Raw genomic sequence first — 24,250 nt, 5'->3', positions numbered from 1 at the left:
GTAATGCTACTGTCAAATGTACCTGAAGTAAAGTATGTATGATTCAAACAGAACGGACCCGGTGGGAACATTATGATGGAGTAAGCATTGTACACTATTAAGTATTAGAAGCATTGTAACGAGGCAGAAGAAACATTGGAGAATGTAAGTAAAGTACAGGTAGACCTATCGTAAAAATATATTTGAGGGAATTCACTTCAGCAACATGGATCAGCTGGAACCGTCACAGGTGAGGAGGAATATAAACACACATTGACCTGTATTCATTTATAGATTTAATTTCTCCTTTATTTTATACCCATCACTATTGTGGAAGTTTACTATTTAGAAGCATCTGTGCTGAATATGGGGACAGCAAGATATATGGCTCCTTTTGTCAAGTTATTGTGAGGTCAAAAATAAATAGTATTATTCAGAAACTTAACCCTAATGTTTTGTTTGGAGATCTCTTTGAACAAATCAGAAAGCGTTCTCATGTTCTATCATCTCGACACATCCTGATAAGATAAGATACATTTCCAGGATTTACAGCAGCGTGGGGTGCTGACAAGAAACGTAATAAAACACAAGATCAAAACAAGTATTATAAATACGCAATTTTTACAGAGCATTGAGGTTTGTGGACCGTATTACATTACATGTCATTTAGCTGACACTTTTATCCAAAGCGACTTACAGTAAGTGCATTAGGGGTACATACTCAGAAGAATGAGGAAGTAAAGCCACTTGCCCTCGCAGCAAAACTGTGCCACAATGTTTTTATTCCTCATCAAATGATCAGTGACAAGGACGTAGTCATTTCATAGTTATCTGTCATGTCTGACATCCTCAGACAAAGAGCAATGGCTTAATTAGTCACAATTGAATTTGTAGCCCTATCAAAACACAAATAACAACATCTTATTATTACCTTGAATAAAGAGCACCTGCAGGTTAGCGGTTTTAGCAAATACCATTGAACCACAACAGAGGTTGCGCTGTTTGATTCTGGCGTTGGGTCAACTTATCGCATGTCGTTCATGCACACTCTTTCTCCCCAATTTTGACACTGACTGTCATGTACTGATGTGTATGAAATTTATATGTTCTGTCTACACAGTGGGATCAACTGAGTGGCACCGTGGCTGATTTTAAAATGTCAGGCAAGTGCAGTGACATAATGATAATCGACTGAATGAAATCAAACACACAATTGAAGTGGACATCCACTACAACAGTATGTGGATGTCCACTTCAGGCATGGATTAAAGAACGATGTCCTCCGTTGATTTATGTTCCAGTTACGTGAGAGAGATGTGAGGACTGAGCGGTTCCGGTTAAAGAAAGACCACTTCCCTTACTTAAATGTGTCTCTATACAGGAAACGTACATATAGTATTTCACCACCCAGCTGAACACACACACAAGGGGGCCTTCTGTTGAGCTTTCTCACGTTGCGCAATAACCGTCGTGTGGATTTACTCTTGTTCCCCGCGTAGTAATCACAAGATGGCGAGCAGTAACTGCATGAATACAGTTTGTTTCCTGTCAACAAGAGACATCGCCACCAAACAGTGTACTGTCCTCTTCTGACTTTTGATGGAACGAGAATTGAAATCTCAAGCAATTTAACATCCAAGCAAATTAAATAAGGACAGAAAACCAGCCCCTTGATTGTTAATAAAAAAAAGACTTTTTTAGCTGAGGGAGGAACTAGTTTTAAATACTTCTTATCAGGTAGTTTGATCTCGTGGTAACCAAAGGCCCTCACAAAGGGGCACAAGATGCATCAGGGGGCTGGTGAGATGCTTTATGTGGCGGGGAAGAAGCACGAGACTAGGATTTGCTCTAAATAAATTTGGATTGGAAATGTTTGGTTTGAAAGGTATGTTACCTTTTTGTAATAACAGTGTTTGAATTAAAAGTGTGAAGTCGATATTGAAAATCTCTTTTTGGGTTAAACTAACATCTTAAACATGACAAAGGACCCCAAGATATTTTTCTTCTTTTTCTTGTGTTTATCAATGTTCGGTGTGCATTTAATACACTTACAGTATCTCGCTATAGCTTCCAGACAAAATGACTCAAACTTTCTTTCTCTGACTGATTTATAGACTCCCGGCTGCGCGATATACCACATAATTCTATCACTTCAATAGTGGGTTGCTTATTCCACATTTTAGTCAGAACATTTTGCTATGTTGTCCCTTGAAAAAAATACTGTTTTAAATAGTTTTAGTGGAGATGATCCAGAAGTATTTTTCAGGTGATGTTGTGAACACATTACAAAGAAGACACAGTTGTGGAAATACTTTAGTTAAAAGCTAATGGGTTGGGGCTGGAACACTTTAGTGTAATAAGTGTGTCCGCTCCACTCCAGTAGGTGGCGGCATTTGCATTGACAATTGGTTTGTAATAATAGAACATCGACAGAAGAAAAAAGTCTCCACCAAACGATCAAACGCTTGAGCCTCACCACTGCAATCCGCAACGAGTATTAGCCAATCAGAGGCCGTGGAGGGCGGGCCCTGCCTTAACCGCCTCAGTAATAGTACAGCAGTTTAAATATACATCAGCACAGGAAGTATGGGGGGAAAAATGACTTAATATTAACTAATCAAGCGCAAAACTAGTGCCATTACAAGGACCCCACATTATTATGGAGATTTGAAACCAGATGTTGGTAAAAACAAGTTAAGATAAAATACTCAACCATCATTTTTTCAATGTCAGCAGACCGGCTCTGCAACTGTGTGCAGATAAGCATCGACCAAATGGTCTTGGTTTGCACACACAGCTGCTCTGCAATCATCAGGGTAAAAATGCTTCCTGTAAAAAAACATCTTGTGATGTCCAAGTAATATTTATGTATGATTTAAACAAGAACATACATGGAAAGATACAGAGTAAAGAAATTGGAACAGGCAGATAACTATCAAGTTATCTAAGCAGACAACTAAGCAATTGAGGTCTGAGTACCAAAAGAACACAGTGTACTTTTCTCTTCTTCATAAACTGGACATCAAATGTGTGAGCCCACGAGCAACTCAGTGGGAGAACATATATAGTGCAATAATGTACTGATGATAAACATTTATATACCATCAGTGCAACGCTGAAGTTTGCACTACAGCGTGCAAAACTGTACAACAACCGGACAGGATTTTTGCACAGTTTTTGAGGCTGTGATGTCACACCTACATTCCACATTTGTGGAACTGATGGAGGTGTGGAGTTAAAACCCTTCCAGAACAAAGGCTCAGCATCCCTCCCTTTCACCGCAGCCGATGGTGCAAAGCGCTTGAATTCCTAACAGAAGCCATTTCATTATTGGAGACCGACTCCAGAGGAACCCAATCCGGATTTGCTGTCAAGAACTGAAATAACAAGTTTTGCTTGTTGTGTTGTTGGACATGCTTTTGACGGGCTGAAACGGAAGTGGAAGTGTTTTTGTAAAGTCATGTATATACATATATACAATCCTGCATGCTTTTCTTGATTAAATGATCGCACATTGCATTTACATTACCACCGTGAAGTTGTTGTGCACTAATCATTTACGACTGTTTATCTGTTGGCCTGTGCAGTTTATTTTAATTACAATTGGACATTCTTCTATATTTCATTCTTTATTTAATTGTAAATTGAATGTTATATTTCCTGCACTGCTTATTTGTCTTGTTGTCCTATTGTCCAATACGCACCACCAGCCGTGTCAAGTCCAACATACTTTGTAAATAAATGTTCCTGATTCCTGTTGACACACACAGAGCTGCTCGTCCTGCTGTGTACACCAGGGATTATCTTAGTTAGCCACGTTTTCCTCACCAGCACATCCGACGGTAGCACAGAAAACCATTTTTTATTCGCTCCGTCCCCGGAACCGGAACTCGTCCCTCTTATACGGACATTTCCGGCCGATGACGTAGTCTGAGTTTCGTTAGTGCCCCGACTGCTGGTGACAACCAACCACTGTCGTCCTACTCTATTAAAGTCGACCGCTTCCCATGTATGAAATCAGCATGTGCAGTGTTGTCTCGTTTTCTTAGCGACAATTCACATTTCATATTCAAGGTATTGATGATTCCTTGCGAATAACATCCTATGCAGTCATTACATATCTGTATTTTACTTTTCGTCACGTCACTCTTCCACCCTTGAATTAGCTGACGTCCTCCTGCTTAACACAAATCTCACTAACGTACCACGTTGCCTCTGCTAAAGGCTCATCGGAACCTTCTGTACAAAGCTATTCCCAATCATTGCGTTTTCTATAGCTATAACAGTAATATGCATAAACTAGATTTGATATATTTTATCACCATTTCTCAGTTTCTCCCAAACCGGATGTGGCGTGTCGGTCTATATCTACGTGTGGGTGGTGCCTTGGACACAATGAGTTAAGCTAGCAGTTTGAAACGCACGGCGTGTCTGCTGCCAACGGTTTTATCGAGCTGCGAATATAAAAGGGGTGAGTTACGTGTCATAAATATATCGACCGACTTGAATATCTCAGCGCGGTGTCACGCATGGCTGGTTAATGTGCTAATGGCCTCAGGTGCACATAATATTGGTTTCTGTCGTGTTGGTTATGCTAAATACGCTTGCTAATGCTAACGCCTTCTGCTAACAAAGCTAGCGCTAATGTACGCGGGGGTTGGGAATCTTGGCAACATATAAATGTGGTAACTGTTTGCGTTAACAAAGTTGGATGTGAACGTATCGGGTGTGTGTGCGTTTAGTGAACGTGTTGTTTAGACAAAACATGTGTGTTGTTATCTGATTTAGTGCATGAAACGGTACTTAACAGCGGTACCTGGTGCGTTGTGACGCACAAGCTAACACATTCCAGATACTTTTTGGTTGCTAGCTAGCGTTAGCATTTGAGTAAAACGATAGAACCAATAACCAACCAATTTATTCAGCTCTTGACATCAGCTAGAGCTTTTTTTAGTATTTCTTTGCCAGGGTACAGTTCAGGTTTCAGTTGCATGTAGAACAAGTGTTTGGGTTACACGAACAGCTCATAGATACCACTTTTTATTAAACTATGTTGAGCTATCGATGTAAGGTTGGTAATTAGTCAAACACAGAGACCCAGATCAATGCACGTTCAATTCAGTTGACATTCATTTTACAAAGTTCAGCTCTGTGTTGCTCTAATTTGACATTATTTCCGATTGTCTCTCCTTTCAGACTCCTCTGCTCGTAGGACTCCCAAGAAGATATTTTAATCTGGTAAAATGAGTAAGTTCCCATTGTTACAAAAGTTCTTGGTCCAGCTCAAACTACTACAAGGTTATTTCCTCCAGGAGATTCTTTAGCTGAGGTGTAACGCCAACGTACTGGTTATAATCAATTATTTAACTCAATTGGACTGAATCAAATCTAGTAGGTGTACATTGGTATATAATTACTGCAGAATTAATAATTTACCAATCACAGATTAATGATCGGTCAAAACAGCCATCTACTCAATCGTAAATCATTTTGTCGGAAATCTAGTTTCTCCCCAACAGTATCCGACATTTCCCCTCCCCTGTAGTGTCTCACTCGAAACAAATGTAGATGTATAAGAATTTGCCGCTATCTTTACAGATCGTCCAAGATCTTACTAATGTCATGCAACTCTTCGCCGCTGTTAAATAATCCCTTAAATTTATTACATTGAATTTATATAATGCTGACGGCAATGATTTTGATCAAGGTTTGGGTTCAATAAAGGCAGCAGCAAACCGAACTCCATCTTGATTTGGGGTGGCTGAGTCTCAACAGACGGGTTTCTGTGAATTTGTTCCAGAAAAGATGAATGCTGCTCCTCCATGTTTAGTTCCGTGCCCACTAAAAAAATACTGCATTAAGTGCTGTGTCGGATCAGATTGGCCTTCTTCAATGAATTGCATTAATTCCAGTTATTTTTGAATTATTATGGTTACTATCTCTTGTGACGAATGTACTTAATTCCAAAATATGCCAAAAATCAGTCCTAATGAAAAGCATTAAAATCCCCTCAATGTTTTAGCCTAGTTAAAAAAACTAACTAAATGGAAAGACGTTATTTATATGACTCATTTGAATAAGGTAAATGTTGGCCTTGCAGATTGTTGAAGTTTTGAATTTCAATATTGTATATTATTCATCTTGCTGTTTTGAAACTGAATGCTGCAAAGTGAGTTATCGTGATGTTCGTTTTAACATGCCCCTCTTTTTTTCTTTTTCTTCCTGTTCTTTTAGGTCAAACTGACCAATTCCCCCTTGACTGCAAGGTTTATGTTGGGAATCTAGGAAACAATGGAAACAAGACGGAGTTGGAAAGTGCTTTTGGGTACTATGGTCCTTTAAGGAGCGTTTGGGTTGCCAGGAACCCTCCAGGCTTTGCTTTTGTAGAGTTTGAAGATCCCAGAGATGCCAACGATGCTGTGAAAGAACTGGATGGAAGGTAATTGTCTGCACATTTTTGTTATAGTAATCTATTAGAAGTGCATGTTTTGTTTTCCGCTCATGTGGTTACTTTTAAAAATGTATTTTTAGACACATGTGTGGCTGTCGGGTGCGTGTTGAGCTGTCCAATGGGGAGAAGCGCTCAAGGAGCCGCGGTCATCCTCCATCCTGGGGTAGACGGCCTCGCGATGACGTAAGGCGACGTAGTAGTCCTCCCGTCAGGCGCAGGTATGTCTGCCTAACCATTCTCTATTTTGACTTATTTGTTAACGGTCTTGTTTGCACAGTTTTTGTTTTCAAAGCACAAATGACAAATCCTATTTAAACTCAACACACAAAGTATTTATTTTCCTCCCATCAAAATCTTAATTGTTTTGGCAAAGCTGTTTTTATCTAACAGCCTCCCACAGTGACAAATATTGTAGCTTTAAATCTGAGACATATTAAAGCTAAGTCAACCTTTTCAGCCAAAATGAAGTAAGCGGGATTTAAAAAAGACAAACAATAAAATTAATTTATATCGTGAATAGTCTGTGGATCTGGCTGCTGATGGATTAATATCACTCTTGTGTGTTTAAAAGAATCAACCATATAATTAACCACAGTGACACTTTTTTTTTTTTAAACCCTTGTTGAATTCGACCCCTTAAATCAGCAGATGACTATTTATGATCTGCTAGAGGGATATTTTTTTCCTAGTCATTTTAAGAGGCAAAGTTTGCACTTAATATCATCCAACATTTTATAGGTAATTTGTAGAATTACATTCTGCAGCTGTACATTTTGTTTTTCTTTCTGAGTTCAGTTGCCATCTATTAATAAAACTGAACCCCGTTGCAGAGTCACCACCACGCTTCTCACCATCTGAGTCAGTCAACTAGTCTTCTTTCAGCATCATGTGACTGCTGACCAGGGAGCCACAATCAGCTTGGCTGGTGTTGTCAAATGACCAAGGCGCACCGCCAGTCGTCAGGTTCCACCAACCTTTTGGTTCCTGAGCATGCAGTTCGCGACATCCTCCTCCTCTACCTCCAACCTTAATCCAATCGACAGCGGCCCACTTCACATTATCAACCGTCAGCGTCTTTACTCCCTCTATTCTCCACACAACTACTGTACCAACGGGAACAGCCCTTGGCTTACATGCCTACCCATCCTCCCCCCCCAAAAGGCAGGGAATATCTACAACTACCCGTTCCCACCAGCCACCAAGCAGCTTCATATCGCCAACATTTGCATCATGTGGCAAATCCTCTCTGCAATTCGACTTACCTCACCATCAGTCTGGCTTCCTTGCGTCATATCTATCTTGTCCAAATGCCCCAAAATAGTAAGTTGCATTTATACTGCTCTTTGTAGTTTTTATGCTTAATCTAGCTTTCAAAGGTGCTTGACGGTTTTCGCTCAGCAGTTGAGTATTTCCGAGCAAGTTCAGTGCGAAGCTGCAAAAGTCTAAAGGTCAAAGTTGTGGTGTTCTATCTTTATTTGCAAAATGAACCACATCTGATGTTCACTATGTAATTGGGCGATAGACTGCACTTTCATGGTTCGACATTAAGCCGTCTTAGGTGACTGATTGCTTGATTTTTAATGTTTTGAAGCAATCTTTTTTTAATCTTTTTATTTTTTATTTTATTTAAATCCTCATAACTAATTTGTTCATTGTGCTTTCTTTGAACTGAAAGTAAGCACAACGTCTCTGGTCAGGTTCACTGTGTAGAGCAATTTACTTTAACCATAGCGCCTGTGTAAATAACTAACACATTATTGGATGAAGACCTCCAGTGGTTTTATAGCATCTTTGCAGGAGGCAGATTATCTAAGAACATGTTATTCCAGTTTCTTATTTAATTTGTAAAATAAAAGTAGCTGTGTCTAAGGCGAGCCTTAATGTCGACCCCTGATTTTGTTCTATATTCTGTAATCTGGCTCCACAAATGGTGCGCATTGGACAAAGTTTAATTTTAAAATGAATTGATGCAGTTCATGGATGCAGATGGTCCTTTAGCACTACGTGTGCCAGGTTTCCGCGTGTAATCCATGTCTAAGGGTCAAGAATACCAACGGTTTCATTAATACAAGGAGGGCAAAAATCATTGCTAATTTTTATTTTTGCTTCGTTTTTTTTTTTTACCAACGTACACTAGGAGGAGGAGCCGCAGTCGCAGCAGGTAAGCTTGTAACGGTTTTTATTAAAACCATGTGTTTGATGATAAATATTTCTGAAGTTATTGTTTTTGTTTTGTTCAGCAGGTCTCTCTCAAGAGACCGAGGGAGACAACGTTCTCTCTCCAGAGACAAGAAGTGCCCACGATCAATCTCAAGGTCCAGGAGGCAAGTTTGAGTATTATCATACTGCACCTGAGATGTCGGTTTTTTTTATTTTTATAAATCAGTTTTTCACTTACCAACTTTTTGTTTTACAGTCGCTCCCGGTCCAACGACAGAAAATGAAGACCTCAAACGATCATCTGTGGATCTCGCTACGTTTGGGGAAATTCTAATTTTTATAGTCCTGTTTTTCTTTTTCTTCCTGGGTTCGTCAAGTTACATATTGTGTATTGCCAGTCTGTTGGATTAACAACAAAGGACTCTAGTCTTTCTCTGCTAAAGCAAATTATATTTCCTCCTGCATGTTTTGAGATGGGATACTGGATTTAGTTTAACATTACCTTGTTTTTTTAAACTGTTGAATTAAAGCTCATGTAATGTTTTTATTTTATTTTTGTTTGCTTTTTTAAAATTCTTGATTGAGTCTCATATTACCGGTAATGGGATTCATGGTGATCCACTTGTAGAACATACGTTCTACCAGTGATATAAATCAGACTGGCAGCAAATGTTGGTAAATATTGGCACTGTAATTTGCAGACTATTCTTTAAGCCCAAAAGCTAATCCTGTGTTTTACCCATGTCACTTTTGCAAAAAAAGCATCTACTCTATTCAACTTTGCTTGACTCTCAGCTGACAATTTGTGCTGCAGATGAACAACTTGTTCAATAAATGGTTTTCCAAGGTGACTATTTTTTTTTTTTTTTAAGAATCTCATGAACCAATACAATTGCTTGAAATGTAAATGTGTAAGTTTATTTATTTTTCAGCTCAGAGTTGTGAGTGTTTTCTCCCGGTTGATAGAGCCAGTGTAACCGACACAGGAAGTTCTGTCATAGTTGCAGTAGAACACTTCCTCCCTTGTGAACTTATTTCCTAGTTGCTATTCTAACATTACGAAGCAGAGTCTTGATGTGCGAGGACGGAGGCTTGGGTGGTAAGTGCATGTGGGGTTACAGCAGTTATGTAGTGGGTGGAAAAACTTGTCTAAATGTATCTAGTAATAAACCTGAACATAAGTCGTTAGAGGTATGGTAGTAATGTTAAAAGTGAGTTTGCATGTTTTGTTAGTTTGAAGTAATATGGTGTCCATGAACTGTTATCTGATGCTGATTGGTAATAAACATGATTTCTCAGGTGTTAAAATAGACGATAAGACATGTCGTCGAAGAAAAAAAGGCTTGGTTCACGCCGCCGTGCGCCAAATCAAAATGAAACGTTTAATACCGACGTTACCGACAGTACCTCTGTAGCTCAATGCCACATTCCTGAAGAAACTGAATCATTAAATGAAACGGCTAATTCACACAAAGCACAACGTGAAACCCAACGGTCGCCTTCTCCTGATCCTTTGGGGAACACAAGGAAATTGGGCTCTAGTCAAAGGCACAGAGTGAAAAATGTTCAGGAGTCTGTGACTGATTCACACCAGAACTCTGAATCCACAGAGGAAGTAGAGCATTCAAGCAGGGGGGCCGCTCTACAGCCTGAGAGGCAGGCAGACGTGTTACTGGATTCTGCTTCTGGGGCTCAGCATGCTATTGTAACAAACCGCCCGGAGGTGGACCTGGAAAGTTTCATTTCCATAGGTGAAAACGAAACGCAAAAATCAGACATCAGTCACTCTGAGGAAGTCAAAGAAAATGTAGGTGTTGGCGTCTCTGAGTTGGCGAGTGATGTGACGTGTCAAACAGATCAGCAACTGATTGACTCATCAAGTGGCAAGAAAATACCAGAAGAAAAACTTCCCAATGTGTGTTCTGTAACAGAAGAGCAAAGAGATGACAACACAGAGATGTTCATTTCTAGCACAACGGAGATCACCACAGAAAGCATCCATACAGCAGAAAACACTGCAAATGAATGCAGTCTTCAAGGAACAATTTCATCACCTAAAGTGGAAATGCCTGCAGAGGTGGAACAAAATGAGTATTTACATTTATCTGAAGTTGCACAGGCTCATTTAGAAGACGCTGTAAACAAAGGGCATGAAAATGAGATTAAGCTAATGGGTATGCATGAGATCGCTTACTCGTCTGAAAGTGTGGTCCATGATGGCAAAAGTGACAATGATCATGTTTATGATACCCGCAAACCTCAGAGCAGCGACATAGAGAGAGATGACCCTGCGCTCAGACAGGTACTTGAGGTTGAAGGCACAGTGGAGGAACAGGATGTTGAGCCAAATGAGGGACAAGACAACTTACCTAAAGTCACAGCTGGTGATCATTCAGAGGCTGCTGTAAACAAACTGCAGCCAACAGAAAATCAAGAAAAGCCTCAAATTGATTTCTCGCCTGAGAATGTGACTCATGATGCCACAGACAAGTCTGAAATTATTTCCGGAAAGACGATGGACCAAACTGAAGTCAGTGACACATACCAATATGAGATGAAAGTGACAAATGCTCTTGATTCTCCAATCAACAGGGACAATTCAAACTCAGACAACACACAGGAAGAACATCCAAAAAAGGAAAATATTTTTGAGACGTCAGATCAGAGAAATGAGGATTATGATGTTTGTGATATCAAGAAAACACAAATCAGCGACACAGACAGAGTGGACACTTTTCACGTATTTGAGGGTGATACAAACCCCAGTGATGAGCAAACAGGTTATCAGGAGAACGAAGAACTCCTGGAGGAGAGAATATCTTCTCTACAAACCCTGCAATCAGAAATCAACGTTCCTTTTTACCCCCAACTTCAGCAAAACGCCAACAGCTTCCAATCCACTGGACACCGAAGAAAAATGGGGTTTAGCCGTAAAAGCAAACGAAGACCTCATGTCAAAGACTCTGGTGCTGAATCAGACCAGGAACCTACAGTGGATGTTGTTGGAAATACCAGAGATAATGAAACCCAAGAAGGAACAGAAATGGCTTTAGAAATAAAGACTGATGTGCAGGAAAAATCTATGGAGACGTTGCTTAAAGAAACGGACACATTTGACCTGACTCAGACTGAAGGTGTTAGTGAAGAAGTTAAAGGAAATGCACAAGATGACACACTTGTTGGCATCGCGGATCTCAATAGTTTGGGTTTACAGTCAAGTTTGACAACAGCTCATCTGGAGATTGACCAATCAAATGTCAGGGATGACCCAGATGAAGAACCTCCCAATCTGTGTTCTGTAACAGAAAAAGAAAACGAGGAAGGAGCCGAGGACACAGAACCGTTCAGGCCAGATGGAAGTTTACCAGACAAATATTTGCTGCGTGAAGATATGAAGTCTTCTTTCCCACCGGAGAAAACCACAGAAGAACTCAGCAGCAGAGAGCCTACAGAACCTGAATGTAGTGTACAACAAGACAGTTTGTCACCACAGAAAGAGGAGGTGCACACAAATGAGGGACAAGACGACAACTCTAACTTACCTAAAGTCACAGGTGATGTTAATTCCAAATTGATGGACCAAACTGAAGTCAGTGACACATACCTGTATAAGTTGGCAGTGACAAATACTGATGGTTCTCCAATCTCTCTGGAGGAGAGTGGATCGTCTTTACAAACCCTGCAATCAGAAATCAACGTTCCTTCAGACCCCCAACTTCTGCAAAAAGACTCCAGCTTCCACTCCATTGGACACCGAAGAAAAATGGGGTCTAGCCGTAAAAGCAAAGGAAGACCTCATGTCAAAGACTCTGGTGCTGAATCAGACCAGGAACCTACAGTGGATGTTGTTGGAAATACCAGAGATAATGAAACCCAAGAAGGAACAGAAATGGCTTTAGAAATAAAGACTGAAGTGCAGGAAAAATCTATGGAGACGTTGCTTAAAGAAACGGACACATTTGACCTGACTCAGACTGAAGGTGTTAGTGAAGAAGTTAAAGGAAATGCACAAGATGACACACTTGTTGGCATCGCGGATCTCAATAGTTTGGGTTTACAGTCAAGTTTGACAACAGCTCATCTGGAGATTGACCAATCAAATGTCAGGGATGACCCAGATGAAGAACCTCCCAATCTGTGTTCTGTAACAGAAAAAGAAAACGAGGAAGGAGCCGAGGACACAGAACGGTTCAGGCCAGATGGAAGTTTACCAGACAAATATTTGCTGCGTGAAGATATGGAGTCTTCTTTCTCACCGGAGAAAACCACAGAAGAACTCAGCAGCAGAGAGCCTACAGAACCTGAATGTAGTGTACAACAAGACAGTTTGTCACCACAGAAAGAGGAGGTGCACACAAATGAGGGACAAGACGACAACTCTAACTTACCTAAAGTCACAGGTGATGTTAATTCCAAATTGATGGACCAAACTGAAGTCAGTGACACATACCTGTATAAGTTGGCAGTGACAAATACTGATGGTTCTCCAATCTCTCTGGAGGAGAGTGGATCGTCTTTACAAACCCTGCAATCAGAAATCAACGTTCCTTCAGACCCCCAACTTCTGCAAAAAGACTCCAGCTTCCACTCCATTGGACACCGAAGAAAAATGGGGTCTAGCCGTAAAAGCAAAGGAAGACCTCATGTCAAAGACTCTGGTGCTGAATCAGACCAGGAACCTACAGTGGATGTTGTTGGAAATACCAGAGATAATGAAACCCAAGAAGGAACAGAAATGGCTTTAGAAATAAAGACTGAAGTGCAGGAAAAATCTATGGAGACGTTGCTTAAAGAAACGGACACATTTGACCTGACTCAGACTGAAGGTGTTAGTGAAGAAGTTAAAGGAAATGCACAAGATGACACACTTGTTGGCATCGCGGATCTCAATAGTTTGGGTTTACAGTCAAGTTTGACAACAGCTCATCTGGAGATTGACCAATCAAATGTCAGGGATGACCCAGATGAAGAACCTCCCAATCTGTGTTCTGTAACAGAAAAAGAAAACGAGGAAGGAGCCGAGGACACAGAACGGTTCAGGCCAGATGGAAGTTTATCAGACAAATATTTGCTGCGTGAAGATATGGAGTCTTCTTTCCCACCGGAGAAAACCACAGAAGAACTCAGCAGCAGAGAGCCTACAGAACCTGAATGTAGTGTACAACAAGACAGTTTGTCACCACAGAAAGAGGAGGTGCACACAAATGAGGGACAAGACGACAACTCTAACTTACCTAAAGTCACAGGTGATGTTAATTCCAAATTGATGGACCAAACTGAAGTCAGTGACACATACCTGTATAAGTTGGCAGTGACAAATACTGATGGTTCTCCAATCTCTCTGGAGGAGAGTGGATCGTCTTTACAAACCCTGCAATCAGAAATCAACGTTCCTTCAGACCCCCAACTTCTGCAAAAAGACTCCAGCTTCCACTCCATTGGACACCGAAGAAAAATGGGGTCTAGCCGTAAAAGCAAAGGAAGACCTCATGTCAAAGACTCTGGTGCTGAATCAGACCAGGAACCTACAGTGGATGTTGTTGGAAATACCAGAGATAATGAAACCCAAGAAGGAACAGAAATGGCTTTAGAAATAAAGACTGAAGTGCAGGAAAAATCTATGGAGACGTTGCTTAAAGAAACGGACACATTTGACCTGACTCAGACTGAAGGTGTTAGTGAAGAAGTTAAAGGAAATGCACAAGATGACACACTTGTTGGCATCGCGGATCTCAATAGTTTGGGTTTACAGTCAAGTTTGACAACAGCTCATCTGGAGATTGACCAATCAAATGTCAGGGATGACCCAGATGAAGAACCTCCCAATCTGTGTTCTGTAACAGAAAAAGAAAACGAGGAAGGAGCCGAGGACACAGAACGGTTCAGGCCAGATGGAAGTTTACCAGACAAATATTTGCTGCGTGAAGATATGGAGTCTTCTTTCCCACCGGAGAAAACCACAGAAGAACTCAGCAGCAGAGAGCCTACAGAACCTGAATGTAGTGTACAACAAGACAGTTTGTCACCACAGAAAGAGGAGGTGCACACAAATGAGGGACAAGACGACAACTCTAACTTACCTAAAGTCACAGGTGATGTTAATTCCAAATTGATGGACCAAACTGAAGTCAGTGACACATACCTGTATAAGTTGGCAGTGACAAATACTGATGGTTCTCCAATCTCTCTGGAGGAGAGTGGATCGTCTTTACAAACCCTGCAATCAGAAATCAACGTTCCTTCAGACCCCCAACTTCTGCAAAAAGACTCCAGCTTCCACTCCATTGGACACCGAAGAAAAATGGGGTCTAGCCGTAAAAGCAAAGGAAGACCTCATGTCAAAGACTCTGGTGCTGAATCAGACCAGGAACCTACAGTGGATGTTGTTGGAAATACCAGAGATAATGAAACCCAAGAAGGAACAGAAATGGCTTTAGAAATAAAGACTGAAGTGCAGGAAAAATCTATGGAGACGTTGCTTAAAGAAACGGACACATTTGACCTGACTCAGACTGAAGGTGTTAGTGAAGAAGTTAAAGGAAATGCACAAGATGACACACTTGTTGGCATCGCGGATCTCAATAGTTTGGGTTTACAGTCAAGTTTGACAACAGCTCATCTGGAGATTGACCAATCAAATGTCAGGGATGACCCAGATGAAGAACCTCCCAATCTGTGTTCTGTAACAGAAAAAGAAAACGAGGAAGGAGCCGAGGACACAGAACGGTTCAGGCCAGATGGAAGTTTACCAGACAAATATTTGCTGCGTGAAGATATGGAGTCTTCTTTCCCACCGGAGAAAACCACAGAAGAACTCAGCAGCAGAGAGCCTACAGAACCTGAATGTAGTGTACAACAAGACAGTTTGTCACCACAGAAAGAGGAGGTGCACACAAATGAGGGACAAGACGACAACTCTAACTTACCTAAAGTCACAGGTGATGTTAATTCCAAATTGATGGACCAAACTGAAGTCAGTGACACATACCTGTATAAGTTGGCAGTGACAAATACTGATGGTTCTCCAATCTCTCTGGAGGAGAGTGGATCGTCTTTACAAACCCTGCAATCAGAAATCAACGTTCCTTCAGACCCCCAACTTCTGCAAAAAGACTCCAGCTTCCACTCCATTGGACACCGAAGAAAAATGGGGTCTAGCCGTAAAAGCAAAGGAAGACCTCATGTCAAAGACTCTGGTGCTGAATCAGACCAGGAACCTACAGTGGATGTTGTTGGAAATACCAGAGATAATGAAACCCAAGAAGGAACAGAAATGGCTTTAGAAATAAAGACTGAAGTGCAGGAAAAATCTATGGAGACGTTGCTTAAAGAAACGGACACATTTGACCTGACTCAGACTGAAGGTGTTAGTGAAGAAGTTAAAGGAAATGCACAAGATGACACACTTGTTGGCATCGCGGATCTCAATAGTTTGGGTTTACAGTCAAGTTTGACAACAGCTCATCTGGAGATTGACCAATCAAATGTCAGGGATGACCCAGATGAAGAACCTCCCAATCTGTGTTCTGTAACAGAAAAAGAAAACGAGGAAGGAGCCGAGGACACAGAACGGTTCAGGCCAGATGGAAGTTTACCAGACAAATATTTGCTGCGTGAAGATATGGAGTCTTCTTTCCCACCGGAGAAAACCACAGAAGAACTCAGCAGCAGAGAGCCTACAGAACCTGAATGTAGTGTACAACAAGACAGTTTGTCACCACAGAAAGAGGAGGTGCACACAAATGAGGGACAAGACGACAACTCTAACTTACCTAAAGTCACAGGTGATGTTAATTCCAAATTGATGGACCAAACTGAAGTCAGTGACACATACCTGTATAAGTTGGCAGTGACAAATACTGATGGTTCTCCAATCTCTCTGGAGGAGAGTGGATCGTCTTTACAAACCCTGCAATCAGAAATCAACGTTCCTTCAGACCCCCAACTTCTGCAAAAAGACTCCAGCTTCCACTCCATTGGACACCGAAGAAAAATGGGGTCTAGCCGTAAAAGCAAAGGAAGACCTTATGTCAAAGACTCTGGTGCTGAATCAGACCAGGAACCTACAGTGGATGTTGTTGGAAATACCAGAGATAATGAAACCCAAGAAGGAACAGAAATGGCTATAGAAATAAAGACTGAAGTGCAGGAAAAATCTATGGAGACGTTGCTTAAAGAAACGGACACATTTGACCTGACTCAGACTGAAGGTGTTAGTGAAGAAGTTAAAGGAAATGCACAAGATGACGCACTTGTTGGCATCCCGGATCTCAATAGTTTGGGATTACAGTCAAGTTTGACAACAGCTCATCTGGAGATTGACCAATCAAATGTCAGGGATGACCCAGTATACCTGTATAAGTTGGCAGTGACAAATACTGATGGTTCTCCAATCTCTGTGGAGGAGAGTGGATTGTCTTTACAAACCCTGCAATCAGAAATCAACGTTCCTTCAGACCCCCAACATCTGCAAAAAGCCTCCAGCTTCCACTCCATTGGACACCGAAGAAAAATGGGGTCTAGCCGTAGAAACAAAGTAAGACCTCATGTCAAAGACTCTGGTGCTGAATCAGACCAGGAACCTACAGTGGATGTTGTTGGAAATACCAGAGATTATGAAACCCATGAAGAAACAGAAATGGCTTTAAAAAAAGATTTGGAAGTTCAAGAAAGGTCAATGGAGACGTTCCTTAAAGAAACAGATACATTTGACATGACTCAGACTGAAGGTGTAAGTGATCAAGTTAAAGGAAATGCACAAGATGACAATCGAGTTAGCATTGACTTAACTAGTTCTAGTTCAGCAGTAGATCGCCAGATAGTTGAACATTCAAATTTCAGACAGACGTCCGACAAAGAACTTCCTAAAGTGTGTTGTGTGACCGAAAAAGACAACAGAGAGTCTTCTGTTGCACTGGAGATAAGCACAGAAAGACGCCCTGAGGAACACAATGAAACTGAATGCACTGTTGAGCAAGCAGAATTTTCACCTTTAGAAGACAAGTTGTCTATAAACGAGGGACAAAAACAACCCGTCACAGGAACTTGGCATTCACACAAATCGATAAATCAGACAAAGAAAGAACACGAATCCCAAGAAACTAATGTTTCAAAGGAGATCCCTAAAGTTGAACTGTTTTCTGCTCCACCCACTTTGGACCCATGTGACTTTGGCCTCAAGCAAGCCGAGACAACTGTAGATGTGTCTGAGCAAAGTGGCACTTCCAGCCTGCAAGGGATGCAAGAACCTAATAATTCAGATGACATTGTAATTTTGCATGGAAGATCCACACAGAAGAGGAGAAAGATGGGCTCCACTCGCCAGACACAGTTCAGTGGGAAACGTCGGGAGAAGAGAGCACAAACCCAAGAAAGTGACCCAGAAGCCGACACTGGGAATCTTGACAGAATGGAAAAAGTGGAGGAGTTAACAACGATTTCAACTGCGGAGGTGTCGCAGAGTGAAAATGCCAAACTGCCACCGAGTGTCGTCTATAAAGAGCAGCAGGAAACCAATGAAGCTCGCGCGGAGGAGAAAAAGCTAATAGGCTTATTCAAAGATACTTCAAAGGCTCTCCCTCCCGAGCAATCGGCCTCTCTCAGTGAAGAAGTTGTTGATCCTGTTGAGTTTGTTGCAGCTGATGCGAAGCACCATAAGGGAAACGCAGCTGTCAGTGGGGAGCCGTCCCATTATACATCACCCACTGAGGTGCTAAACACGACAAATCCAAGGCTGTCAAGTAGTAAAGACACACCAAACTATAGTATGACAGGGGCGGCCTCTGTGACTGCGTGCGAGCCCACAAAGAGTACCCGAAATGATGAGGAAAGAGTAGAGAATGTAGACATAACGAAGGACATTGCTTTGATTTCAACAGAAGCTTGTGTTGTGGCAGATTTGGAAACAGTGAAGTCCGGGACCGAACGAGGAGCTGCAGAAGAGCACATCACTACTCAAGCAATGGAGCTGGAGCCAGACAACGCGGAGGAAGCAGCTCCCAGTAGGGATCCGGACATGGAGAACGCGGGTCCATGTTTGGATCCAAAAAACAGGAGAAGAAAAATGGGCTCCACTCGCAGGAATCTCAGAACAGGAAGCAAACAAGAAGACTCGCATCAAACGCAGGACGTGAGTGACAGAGTAACGGAGACTGTGACTAATGTTGCAGATGTAAGGATTGAAAGTTCCTCAAGCAAAAAAGATGAGCTACAAGTTGACGGAGCAGACAAAGACGGTGGCACTGAAACAACAGAGTCCAGCCACACTAGTGAGTCTCACAAACCTCCGCCCCACCGGACATTTGAAGAAAATCCTGTTTCTCAAGGCCGGATGTTGGAAACAGAGCATCAAGCTGCTCCCAGTTATCTCTCAGCAGAACCATCCACTCCTCCTAAAGATGGTTTAATAGCAGAATCAGCATTTGGTGGAAGAAGAAGGAAAATGGGATCTAACCGAAAGTCACACCAAAGCCATGAAACCCAAACTGCAAGAGTAGACAAAATGAAAGATACACAAAATGAGAGAGATGTCAGAAGTATCAGAGAAGAAAATCCCATCGAGACTGAAGAGCTGAGAGAAGAAAGTTCAAAGGTAAACAGCTACGGGCACTTTTTCTTTTGCAATCCAATCATTTTCATATATTTATGTTGTATTTTTAAGCCTTTGGGCTCAGGTGATGAAGTGAGCGATTATCAACGGACATTTTGGTTTCTTTTGTACAGTAAGTAAGTGTTGCGTTGTACTTCCCATTCACATTCATTTTCTTGCACACTGAAGTGCATGTTGCAATAAAAACAAAATGACCCAATGAACCAAAATGAGGAACATGCGGTCCTTACAAACAGTTGTACATGATGAAAAGTAGAACACAAACTCACACATCTTACTTCTTGATCTGATACAGGGTGTGTCTGAGTATTCTGCTTGCTTTTATTACCTTAACGAAAGAGAAAGGACAAATGTTTCACTAGTTGCTTTTTCAGAAATACCTTTCTTAGGTTGTATTCAGTATGAAAGTAAATGCATTTGACTTTTCTTTTCTATGAAATTGTAAACCTGTCAAATCCACATATGCTTATAATCTAAACCCCATTGATTGAAATCTGCAAAGATCAAAGCGGACTCTCCCCTTCCCTCGCCTCATTAACGAGATGTTGTCTGTTCAGGTTGACCAAAGTCACAAGAAGCAATTAGCCAACCTCAGCAGCTCAAAGGAAGGAGATGACGCGACGCCTGTCAGGTACGTTTGAGAGACGTAAACGAGTCTTGTCCGGCTCGCTGTCTGTTGGGTTACTGCAGGAGAAGCTGCTTTATTCACACCAACCAGGGCCAAATGTTAAAATGCTCACAGTATAATTCATTTGATCAGGTTTCATCTGTGAATCTGAGAGAGAGACGAATGTGATATGATTAATCTGATGGTCAATGGAACCAGCTTTAAAAATGAGATCACCATTTTGGCAAATTTCCCTCCATTAGTTGAACTTTTAACACACAGACCAATGGATAGAGCAAGATAACGTTAAACTGCTTTTTATCATTGTTTGCACAGTTGTTGGCATGTGAAGTGGAATGTGTGTTCGCAGGCTTTTGAATTAGTAAGTTAATAAGTGTGCATTTCCTAGGGTGAGAAGTGTGCTTAAAAACAAAATGTGTGGTCTGCTAGAGAATCGAACTCTTTGGAGACTCAAAACTGGGCTCAATTTGACATATTTTGTGCTGTTTAATTTGAACCACGTTTGGTTGTCTGTTCCAAAGTGAGAAGACGCCTGAACCAGTGACTGCAGCTCAACAGTATGCCGGGTTCCAAAGTCAAATGTTTTCTCTGGGTAAAGAGGATGTTCATACTTGCACATAACAGCCAGAGATAATGAGAGGGGAAGTTGAAATGAAGAAGCTGTGACCAGAGTGATCTTGTTTGCAGAAGAACGATCAGATCTGCGATCAAAGGCTTACAACGTGATGATGGTTGGAGACAGCAGTGTGGGAAAATCCTCATTCATGAAAAGAGCGCAAAGTGGAAAGTTTTCTTTAGATTTACCCGCCTCCGTTGGTAAGAGCCCAATCTTCATCCTTTCATCATATTCACCCAAATATATGCAAATATACAGAATAATGTTTCACTGGGGCCTTTTGTAGGACTGGATTACTGTATGTGGACCGTGCTCGTGGAAGGAAAACCTGTGGTGCTGCAGCTGTGGGATACAGCGGGTCAAGAGAGGTGAGTATCCTCATTCCTTTTACAGTGCATTAATTGGGCATTTTTTTTACCAATCATTGATGGTGTAATTAAAAATCACTATTAGAAAAAGCACTTGGTTCTGCAGTGAATGCATTTTCATGCTTATTGAGAGATATTTGCAATGGAACATAACAACTGGTCGAACCACATCCAGCGTGGTGTTTCGGGGTCCCTCGTTCTGTCCCTGCTGAGGTACATTCAAGTCCATCTAGCTGTCTTTACGGAAGAAAATATGAATTTGCTGGTTCCATGTGCTTCACAACTAACTAATGAAGGTGTTATCGTGACAGGCCGGTTTTCACGTGTTTAGCATTTACATAGAGGCACTTTGCCTGTCTGGTGGTTTTCTTTTTGTTACCCCATGTGAGCGCAGCATCCGAGGCTCTAAGCAGTGAGCTGGGAACAGTCACAGATGCTTTGAATATGAGATATCACCGGCAGCAATTGTCCTGAACATGTGCTGACAATGAGCTCCAAACACCGGAGAAGTCTCCCTCAGGCCAGTCTGTAATCAGCTGGTAGTATCATTTGTTATGTAAACTAATGTTAACCTACAGTCAAGAACAGGCTCCCATTCATGGACAGATGTTAGTCAGTAAAATGAAAATAAAAGGACATCTCATAAAAATGTAATGATGTGAGTACATTTAGAGGATACAGGATAAAAGTTGTCAAATCACTGGGCAGCCTGTAATCTGATGACATTTGTTTGTTGTTGTTTATCCTTCAAAGGTTTCACAGCATCACAAAACAGACCTTCCACAAGGCCCACGCATTTCTCCTGATGTACGACATCACTTGCTCTCAGAGTTTTTTTGCAGTCAGCTACTGGGAAAGATGTATTCGGGTATGTTGTCACTGTCACTTTTTTCATATTTCAAATTCAAGAATAGGTTTCCCAAAGTTCTCAAAGAGACTAGAGGTATATGCCCAAACACAAAGCAGTATTCGAAACAGTAGCACACATTTATAGTAACCAAAAGCAATATATATATACATATATATATATATATATATATATATATATATATATATATATATATATACACACACACATTTATAGTAACCAAATGCAATATATATATATATATATATATATATATATATATATATATATATATACACATTTATCGTAAGCAAAAGCAATGTATATAAATGTGTGTGTGTGTGTGTGTGTGTGTGTGTGCTACTGTTTTGAATGCAATGCAATTGACATCACACACACATCAATATTGCAATACTGCAATATTGATGTGTGTGATGTATATTGCATTCAGTCTTACCTTACAGTATGTTTTTGAAGATAAAATCAAATTAAAGCTTAAGAACGGGACTTAACGCTCTGAAACATGTCAATCTAGACTACAGAGTCCAATTGGTCTGTAGAGAGTTGTTTGAATTATTGTCCAAACAATTTTGCAGGAAGCGGCTGCAGAAGGTGTGACCATTATACTTGTTGGCAATAAAAGTGATGGTGCAGAGCGGCAGGTGAAAAGTCAAGAGGCGGATATTCTTGCTGCGGTATGGATCTGGGATATTACTTCCTTGCGCACTCATTGCTCAGAATTTGAGGCCATAATTCACTTTTACAGTCACACTAAGGAAAGCTGCTTTACTTCCACAGGAATACAAATTTGAGTTCATGGAGTGTAGCGCTGCCACAGGTGAAAATGTGGTTCAGTGTTTGGAAACCGTGGCCAGGTAATACATGATCTTTGTCTCGCGCCATATATCACACCCTTAACCTTAAGAACATTCGTTAATATTCTGCGTCGCTAATGCAACCGATTGTGCTGTTGTTTGGTTATTGGCAGGATGTTGAGTCAAAAAGATGAAACAAGAGAAGATAACATGGTCTTACGTAAAGAGCCTCAACAAAAGACAAAGTCAAGATGTTGCTGAACAAGATGGAAAGTGGAAGAAACCTGCACAGCGAACACACCGCACCGGCATTCCAGAGAACGTGCATGACAGCTAAATCTGCTACTCTAACCACTCAGTTTATTACCAGTTTTATTTTTAAATTCTCTCTCTCTCACATATATATATATAGACATTCCTCAGATATTGATTATATAATGAGTTGAATAATAATGTAAATATAAGTTCAATAAACCAAATTCAATATTCAAATTAAAACTGCTGTAAACTCTCAAATGCTGCAACAAGTGCTTTTTCGCCCCTTGTTTCCCCCCTAATAAATTCAGGGTCAGGGGGTACTCGAATGAAAGAAATATTGCAAATAAATTATTGGAAGTTCAGGAACCACAGAATAATATTCAAATGTAAGAGTAAGACATTACTGCCACAAAATATACTGAAAATTAAGCATTTACAGATGGGCTCCTCATGTTTTAATGTACTTACTGTATACCTTTGTCTGTATTTATTATACTTTATATATTAGTATTTCTTTTATTATGTCTTCTAAAAAGGGCGGCACGGTGGCGTGGTGGTTAGCACTGTTGCCTCACAGCAAGAAGGTCCTGGGTTCGATTCCGCCCAGTGGCCTTTCTGTGTGGAGTCTGCATGTTCTCCCCGTGTCTGCGTGGGTTCTCTCCGGGTTCTCCGGCTTCCTCCCACAGTCCAAAGACATGCTCTGGGGATCAGGTTAATTGGGGACTTTAAATTGCCCGTAGTTGTGTGAGTGTGAGTGTGAATGGTTGTGTGTCTCTGTGTAGCCCTGCGATTGGCTGGCGACCAATCCAGGGTGTACCCTGTCTATTGCCCGAAGTTGGCTGGGATGGACTCCAGCCCCCCTGTGTGCAGGATAAGCGGTCTGACAATGGATGGATGGATGGATGTCTTCTAAAAATTCTTGGTGTTACTTTCGTAAAACAAATATATATTATAAGTGTGTAGGTATTATGTATGTTCCTTAATATTTTGCAGTTGCTGAAGCGTAACACGCATATTTAATATAGAAAGTACAGAGCATGGCACCACATTAATATTATCAACAATCTGCCAACATGTTTTTTCAGTGTTTCCAAGTAAGTTGTGCAATAATCCTGTGAACAAAAGCATGTTTTTATCGTTAAAGCTCTTTATTGCAGTGACAATAATTACATTTTCTTTTGATATTGTATGTTTGCCATCTGTTCTTAATGAATTCCATTAGCATCACAGCAGTTATCACAGCAACCAGACAATCGTAAATAGAAATCATGCATCTATAATGAAAGACAAATGTATTAAAATAACTACCAGGCTTTAAATCTACAAGTTATTTTTTATGTTTATTTGTATTTCCTTCTAAAGTGTGTGATTTAATGCCTTCTATTAAATTGTCCTAATGCCATTCCTCATGCTCAAACCTTCAGAATGACGCCTGCATGCTCAGATAGTTTGTTTGTGTCCCGTGAAAGTGTTCCCATGGTAACAGGTCCTTCAGTGGTATGAAGAGCACGACAACAAT

General features: G+C 41.0%; 2 protein-coding genes across 6 annotated transcripts; both read left to right on the top strand.

Annotated features, from left to right (window-relative positions):
- Positions 1-3,913: 3,913 nt before the first annotated feature.
- srsf3a (serine and arginine rich splicing factor 3a) lies at positions 3,914-9,441 on the top strand. 5 transcript variants are annotated; one of them, XM_040203282.2, is made up of 8 exons: positions 3,914-4,053; positions 4,312-4,450; positions 5,176-5,226; positions 6,214-6,418; positions 6,511-6,648; positions 8,568-8,591; positions 8,674-8,754; positions 8,847-9,441. In XM_040203282.2, exons 3-8 carry the CDS (start codon positions 5,223-5,225, stop codon positions 8,872-8,874), a joined length of 480 nt encoding a protein of 159 aa, XP_040059216.1. In that variant the 5' UTR covers positions 3,914-4,053; positions 4,312-4,450; positions 5,176-5,222; the 3' UTR covers positions 8,875-9,441. The 5 variants fall into 5 exon arrangements, with proteins under 5 accessions (XP_040059216.1, XP_040059214.1, XP_077948117.1 ...); XM_040203280.2 differs by having other exon boundaries at positions 3,919-4,053; positions 8,671-8,754; XM_078091991.1 differs by lacking the exons at positions 3,914-4,053; positions 4,312-4,450 and having other exon boundaries at positions 5,172-5,226; positions 8,671-8,754.
- Positions 9,442-9,621: 180 nt separating this feature from the next.
- Positions 9,622-24,133, top strand: rab44 (RAB44, member RAS oncogene family). The gene is made up of 10 exons (XM_040203277.2): positions 9,622-9,689; positions 9,890-19,181; positions 19,757-19,830; positions 20,349-20,419; positions 20,515-20,643; positions 20,730-20,811; positions 21,565-21,679; positions 22,255-22,353; positions 22,457-22,533; positions 22,647-24,133. Exons 2-10 carry the CDS (start codon positions 9,912-9,914, stop codon positions 22,732-22,734), a joined length of 10,005 nt encoding a protein of 3,334 aa, XP_040059211.2. The 5' UTR covers positions 9,622-9,689; positions 9,890-9,911; the 3' UTR covers positions 22,735-24,133.
- Positions 24,134-24,250: the final 117 nt, after the last annotated feature.

Source organism: Gasterosteus aculeatus, chromosome 17 (assembly GCF_964276395.1).
Source record: "Gasterosteus aculeatus chromosome 17, fGasAcu3.hap1.1, whole genome shotgun sequence".
Lineage (NCBI taxonomy): Eukaryota > Metazoa > Chordata > Actinopteri > Perciformes > Gasterosteidae > Gasterosteus > Gasterosteus aculeatus.
The sequence above is the reverse complement of the archived record's forward strand: the minus strand, read 5'-3'. Positions and strand labels throughout refer to the sequence as shown.

Excerpts from the sequence above, each read along its gene's own strand:
- rab44 (XM_040203277.2), top strand. The coding sequence starts at position 9,912 with ATGTCGTCGAAGAAAAAAAGGCTTGGTTCACGCCGCCGTGCGCCAAAT. Across the intron at positions 20,644-20,729 it reads AGATTTACCCGCCTCCGTTG|GACTGGATTACTGTATGTGG; the intron begins GTAAGAGCCCAA and ends GGCCTTTTGTAG. Across the intron at positions 22,534-22,646 it reads TGTTTGGAAACCGTGGCCAG|GATGTTGAGTCAAAAAGATG; the intron begins GTAATACATGAT and ends GGTTATTGGCAG.
- srsf3a (XM_040203279.2), top strand. The coding sequence starts at position 7,421 with ATGCAGTTCGCGACATCCTCCTCCTCTACCTCCAACCTTAATCCAATC. Across the intron at positions 8,592-8,670 it reads AGGAGCCGCAGTCGCAGCAG|CAGGTCTCTCTCAAGAGACC; the intron begins GTAAGCTTGTAA and ends TGTTTTGTTCAG. Across the intron at positions 8,755-8,846 it reads TCAATCTCAAGGTCCAGGAG|TCGCTCCCGGTCCAACGACA; the intron begins GCAAGTTTGAGT and ends TTTGTTTTACAG.